Raw genomic sequence first — 6,000 nt, forward strand, 5'->3', positions numbered from 1 at the left:
GGATCTTACGAAAATTAAAGGAGTTAACGTTTTTGTAAAGTGCTTAGAATAGTGCCTAGCACAAAGACTTTTGATAAATAAACGTTGTTTTAAAGTGCTGAGTGCTTTCTCTGTGCCAGCCCTGAGCTAGTGTCCAGCATCCAGACTCTCCTTACAGCCTCACAAGGGCAGAATGTTCATTCATTCACTCATTTGTTCCTTCTTTAGCCTATATTTACCCAGCAGCCAGTCCCATATATTATGTCCATTTTACAGATGAGAAAACAGGTTCAGAGACCTAGAGATGGTGGCAGGGCAGCCACACACCCGGGTGCAGAAGGACTCTAGAGCCCTGAGACCCCTGGTGAGGTGGTCCCCTCCTCAGCCCACTTTGCCCAGCTCACCACACCCTCCCATCCCAGGTCTGGTTCCAGAACCGTCGTGCCAAATTCCGCCGGAATGAGCGAGCCATGCTGGCCAGCCGCTCCGCCTCACTCCTCAAGTCCTACAGCCAGGAGGCTGCCATCGAGCAGCCCGTGGCTCCCCGGCCCACCGCCCTGAGTCCAGATTATCTCTCCTGGACAGCCTCATCTCCTTACAGGTGAGAGTGGGAGCCCCATCAGGTCAGGAGGGGGCAGCCAGGGGACCCCATGGGGCATTTGGGGTCTAGACCCCTTTGAGAATCCTAGAGGAGCTGTATCCATGTGCCCCTTGGACCTGGGGTCCACTGGGTGGTGTGTGTGTAAGTGCACGAGCGTGTGCCTGTGAGTGTGTGTGTTTTGCGTGTGCATGTATGTGTGTGAATGGATGTACACAAATGTGTGTGCATGCTCAGGCAAGTGTGTGTGTGTGAGTGTTGTGAGAGTGTGAATGCGTATACAGGAGCGGATTAGCCAGTAAGCAAGGTAAGCACGGGTTACTTGTGCTTACTAATCTGTAGTGAACAATTTCACATTTTTTCACCACATCAAAGATGGCTGGCATCTGTCTCTCTCCCAACCCCACAGCACCTTCCTACAGAATCAAAGCCTCTTTTCAAATTTACAGTCCCTGACAGGGGCTATAGGGTTGCTATGAATCGAAATCAACTCGACAGCAGTGGGTTTTGGACAGAAGCGGATGACTCAGTAAGCAAGGTAAGCATGGACTTATTTGTGCTTACTTACTAATCTGTAATGAACAGTTTCACATGGGTTTCACTCTGATGTAGCGTGGTGAAACCCATGTGAAATTCTTCACTGCAGATTAGTAGGTAGACACAGGTAAGCCCGTGCTTACCTTGCTTATTGGACAACCCACCCCTGCGTGTTCACATAAGTGTGCATGCATGTGTGAGTGTGTGCATAAATGTGTGAAGGGGAGAGAAGATAAGACCTGTCTTCCCCTGTGGAGGGAAAGTGAAGCACAGGTGTCACCCTGAGGAAGTTGAAAACCTTTAGGAAGATTTCCAGGCTGGCACAGGAGCCCTAGCAACTTGTGTAGCCCTTTCAGGTGAGAAACTGTGACTGGAAAGTCTGAGGGAATAGCCTCTCCTTCCCGTCAGCCTGGCTAGGGTGCGGGGCCCAGAGCCAAATTTTGGGGCTGTTCCTGACCAGGTCAAGGCTGGAAATAGGCTTCAAAGTGGCAGGGCAGGAAAAGGAAGGAAGTACTTGGGAAGTCAAGTCTCCACCACCACACCCCATTATTCCAGGGGGCGCCATTCACCCTTAGTTTGTAAGAATGGCACCGCTGGAGCTGTGGTCTTGTGGGAGGCAGGGAATCAGTGGGTTGTCTCATGGATTCTGAACCCTAGGCAATGCCCACATTAGCCTTGCAGCTCTCCTGACTTCCTTCCCTGCCCAGTCCTCATCTGGGGGCAGAAGAATGACCAAGAGACATGAAATGCAGGTGTGTGATCAGGTCACGTCCATCCCACGGTGTGTAAGCCCAATGCAGGTGGAGGGTAAACAGGGCCAGCAGGGCCTAGTCCCCTCTCTGGAAGTTCATGGTCCAGTGAGGAATGACACCAAATAAACAGAGAAGGCAGTGTTGTCCCAGTACCTACCCTGGGTGCTTCTGATCCTGTCCAAACGCTGCAGCCCCAGCCCCCTCCCTCCCCCCAGGCCAAGGCTTTCCAGGAGAGCAAACTGAGGAGGGGAGGCAGGAGAACCAGAGGCCAGGGTCAGCTCTGGTTGGCACATGAGCCACACCAACATATCCTTGTGTCCCCTGTCACCCCCAGCACGGTGCCACCCTACAGCCCTGGAGGCTCTGGCCCCGCAACCCCAGGGGTCAACATGGCCAACAGCATCGCCAGCCTCCGTCTCAAGGCCAAGGAGTTCAGCCTGCATCACAGCCAGGTGCCCACGGTGAACTGACGGCCGGCCTGCAGGGACCCAGCTGCTTCTTTTGTCCAACAACAGAAGGGAGGGCAGACACACAGGAATGTGACCTTCTCCTGTCCCCTGTCCCTGGGACAGGCTGGTTGGGCTGTCTTGGCCTCTCTCTCCAGCCTGGACTCCTGACCCCGAGAGGCTGCTGAGGCGCCTGGAGCCCGGCTCAGCTCCTTTATCCACGACCAGCCCCAACTGCGGCCCCATGACCGTTGGAGGGTTTGGGCCGAAGGCGGAGCAGGAGCTCGCCAAGGACCTCATTTACTTTGTGTATTAAAACCAAAAAGCTTTTGTCTTTAAAAAATAAAATGATTTTTTAAATCCTAAAAGGTTGTGGGAGGGCAGGCAAGGGCCACGAGGGGGCAGGTTTGCAAACCAGACCGCTGCTGAGATGGAGCCAGGGAGCTGGGGGCGGTAAGGGGAGGGGGGAAGAGGGGGTGCATGGCCTTCCAGGAGCCTCTCTCTGGCCCGCAGTGGGGCTTCACTAGGCCTGGCTCAGACCTACTTCTCTCCCTGCAGTTCTGAATGAAAACTCTGTAGAGCCCCAGGGGATGGGGAGTGAGGTAGGAGGAGAGCAATCTGCCTCGGTCCTGAGAGCTAGACTCTGGCTCTGCCCTGCTTCTGCCCTGCTGGATGACTCTCTGGGAAGGGGGTGTCCTCTCTTCCCCGTGAGGAGGCAGGATGGGTGGCCAGGGATTCTCAAACTGTGTGTGGGGAGATGCTGGAATGAAATCCCTTGCTTCTGGGCACACAGAAGGTGTAGGACTCCTCTGGGCATTTGACCATGGAGGGGCCTGGGCAAATGGCCCAGAAAATGGAGATTTGGAGTGGAGGGCCCAGCTGGGCTCATAGGAAAGAGGAGTAGTCCCTGATAGCTGAGGCCACCAGGAAGGTCTTCTCGCAAGTTCCCCAACCCACCCGTTTGCACCCAGTCACTGAGAGTGACAGAGGACACATGGGCTGCAAGAGGGTGGTGCCATCAGCAAATGACATGACTGATATCACTACCAGTGGTCTGCAGAAAGCTGGGGGGGGCGGAGGTAGATGGGGAGTGGTCTGAAGCCAGTGCCCTCCACCTGGCCCCATGCCACCCCTTCTGATAGGCACACCCACCAGGAAAGTTAGCAGCGATCCCCCAAACCAGAGGTCACAAAGATGATCAGCCCCCTCGGAGTAGGGTTTAAAACCTGGGCCCTGGTGCTGAGGGGAGGCAGGACAGGTGGCATAACAGTCATACCTCGATGGAGTCAATGGGATGGACCCGTTTTCCCATATTCTGCCCTGCCCAAACCACATGAAAAACCCCAGGAATGCTAGAATTTCCAACCACAGCATCTAGGTGGCATCAAATAGGTCAGAGCCAACACATGAAAATTCTTACGTGAGAAATACTCCCAGTTTTTGTTTTAGAAGGTGTATTAGTTTCCTGTGGCTGCAGTAACAAAACACAGAAACTGGGTGCCTTAAAACAACAGAAGTTTATTGTCACAGTTCTGAAGGCTAGAGGTCTGAATTAAGGGTATCAGCAGGGCCATGGTCTCTCCAAAGGCTCTAGGGGACAGTCCTTTCTTGCCTTCCCCAGCTTCTGGTAGCCCCAGGCATTCCTTGGTTTGTGGCATCGTAACTCCAATTTCTGCCTCCCTCTTCACGTGACTATCTTCCCTGTGTGTCCCTGTGTCTCCTTCCCTCTTTTTATAAGGGCACTGGTCATAGTGGATTAGGGCCCACTCTATTCCAGTGTGATCTCACGTTAACTAATAACGTCTTTAAGGACCATATTTCCAAACGAGGTCACATTCACAAGTAGCGAGGGTTAGGACTTCAACATATATTTTGGGGGACACAATTTATCCAAAAGAGAAGGATGGTAACAATACCTATGTGAAAGGAGCACCTCTTTCCATTCCCCAATACATCCCTAAATATTCTTCCAGAGTAAAAAAAAAAATTTTTTTTTTTTTTAGTACTCCACCTGAAATCCCACCATTAAAGCAACTTCCTTGTGGGTCGAGCATTGCCCTCTTCAGAAATGTGCACATACCTGGGAAAGGGTGACCAATGAGTTGTGAGTGACTTTCTGAGGTGCCTGGAGCCTCAGGTTTCCTCCTGGCAACAGGGACACTGGTCAGCAGGGGGGCAGGGAGCAACAGTGGTAGGACCAGGAGGCACAGACTTAGTCAGCAGGCAGGAGGGGAGGACAGTGTGCTGATGTCTTGGGCTCCCTCACGCTGACCTGATGATGCGGACCAGGCCAGAGCTAGGCAGAGCCTTGCAGTCTGGACTGGATGGGCAGCCAGAGCTGTGTTTGGCCTCTGCCTTGGGTAAACGCCTTCTGGGCCTCCGTTTGCCACTCGTTCATTGAACAAATATTGTGAAACACTTGCCATGGGCCTGGGCCCTTGGGGAGACAGCAGAGAAGAGACACAGAGTCCATGGCTGACAATCTTACAGGTAAGCAAAACTAAATGAGTAATTAAAGATACCACATGACTAAGGCCACCAGGGGTAGTGGCCTTAGTCTAAGGCATCTGGGTAGGCTTCCTGGAGGAGGTGTGCACCTGGAAAAATGGTGAGTTAGCCAAACAAGGGGCAGGGGAGGAAGAACAGTGTTTCTAGCTAAGGGAACAGCATATGTGAAGGCAAGACAGAGCCTGTGTCATTGGGGTGATGGGAGCATTACTGGGCTGGATCTCCTGGTGCAGGACGAAGGTGAAAAGAAGCAGGGCCTGGCTCAAGCAGAGCTGTCGGCCAGGTCTAGAAGTTTGGACATCATCCCAAGGGCTGTGGGGAGCCATGAAAGAGAGGTGCTTAGTGGAGCCACGCGACTCCTGGCCTCTGTGTGGAGAAGGCACTGTGGGGCTAAGAGAGGAAGCAGAGAGACCCATGGGGAGGCCAGGCCAGGACAGATGGCCAGGCGGAAGGGTGCAACACCTAGACTAGATGGGACAGAAGTGGGTGGACCTGAAGGATGTCTGGGAGGCAGTAAGAGTTAGTGACTGACTGGATGATGGGCTGGGGGAAATGGGGAGAGCCCGCAGGGCTGGGTTTTGGTTTAGGCATGAAGGTGTGGCCAGGAGGAAAAGCTCCCTGGATGCAGGACCTGCCCGGTGGGAGTCTCTGGAAGATGGTGGCCTGTCCCTGTACCAGGCAAGCACTGGGTCCATCCTGGTTTAAGTAGGGTCCTCCCTGGCATGGAGCTTGCGCCCTCCATCCCCAGGGGATTTGCTCCTGCAAAGGACCAGTCCATGGGGGCCCAGAGCAGTGTTCACATGGGCAGCTGAGAAGGGCAACTTGCTTCCTCTCCAGAAGCCCTAAACTCAGAGCAAGTGAGTAGACTAAGCCTGCCTGGGTGCCCGCCAGTCCTCCAGAGCTCGGATGAAGGTACAGGCGACATACTCTTTGTTTTTCAATCCAAAGGGAGAATGCATGAAGAGTCGCCAGGTTGGGGCCGCCTGCTGTCGAGCTGGGGTCACACTGGGAAGCAGTTCCCCAGAACGCCAGCCTCAGAAAAAGCCCGGGGCCCCATTCCCACGGAGGCGCTGGCCCTGCCGTTGGACCACAAGGATGTCAATGTCACGTCCTCTGAGCACACTAGAGAAAACAAACTGGCTTAATGGTTTACACATGCTGCTCCGGGAAGCTGAAAGGG

At 53.8% G+C, this 6,000-nt stretch overlaps 1 protein-coding gene across 1 annotated transcript in view; it reads left to right on the forward strand.

The window, feature by feature from the left end:
• PRRX2 (paired related homeobox 2) overlaps positions 1–2,633 on the forward strand; it is a 51,327-nt gene extending 48,694 nt beyond the window's left edge. Inside the window, exons 3-4 of the mRNA XM_049896528.1 lie at positions 402–580; positions 2,201–2,633. Coding sequence (XP_049752485.1) covers positions 402–580; positions 2,201–2,336 — 315 coding nt within the window. The 3' untranslated portion in view covers positions 2,337–2,633. The remainder of the gene's footprint in view (positions 1–401; positions 581–2,200) is intronic.
• The last annotated feature ends 3,367 nt before the right edge of the window (positions 2,634–6,000 follow it).

This window comes from Elephas maximus, chromosome 9, assembly GCF_024166365.1.
Source record: "Elephas maximus indicus isolate mEleMax1 chromosome 9, mEleMax1 primary haplotype, whole genome shotgun sequence".
NCBI lineage: Eukaryota > Metazoa > Chordata > Mammalia > Proboscidea > Elephantidae > Elephas > Elephas maximus.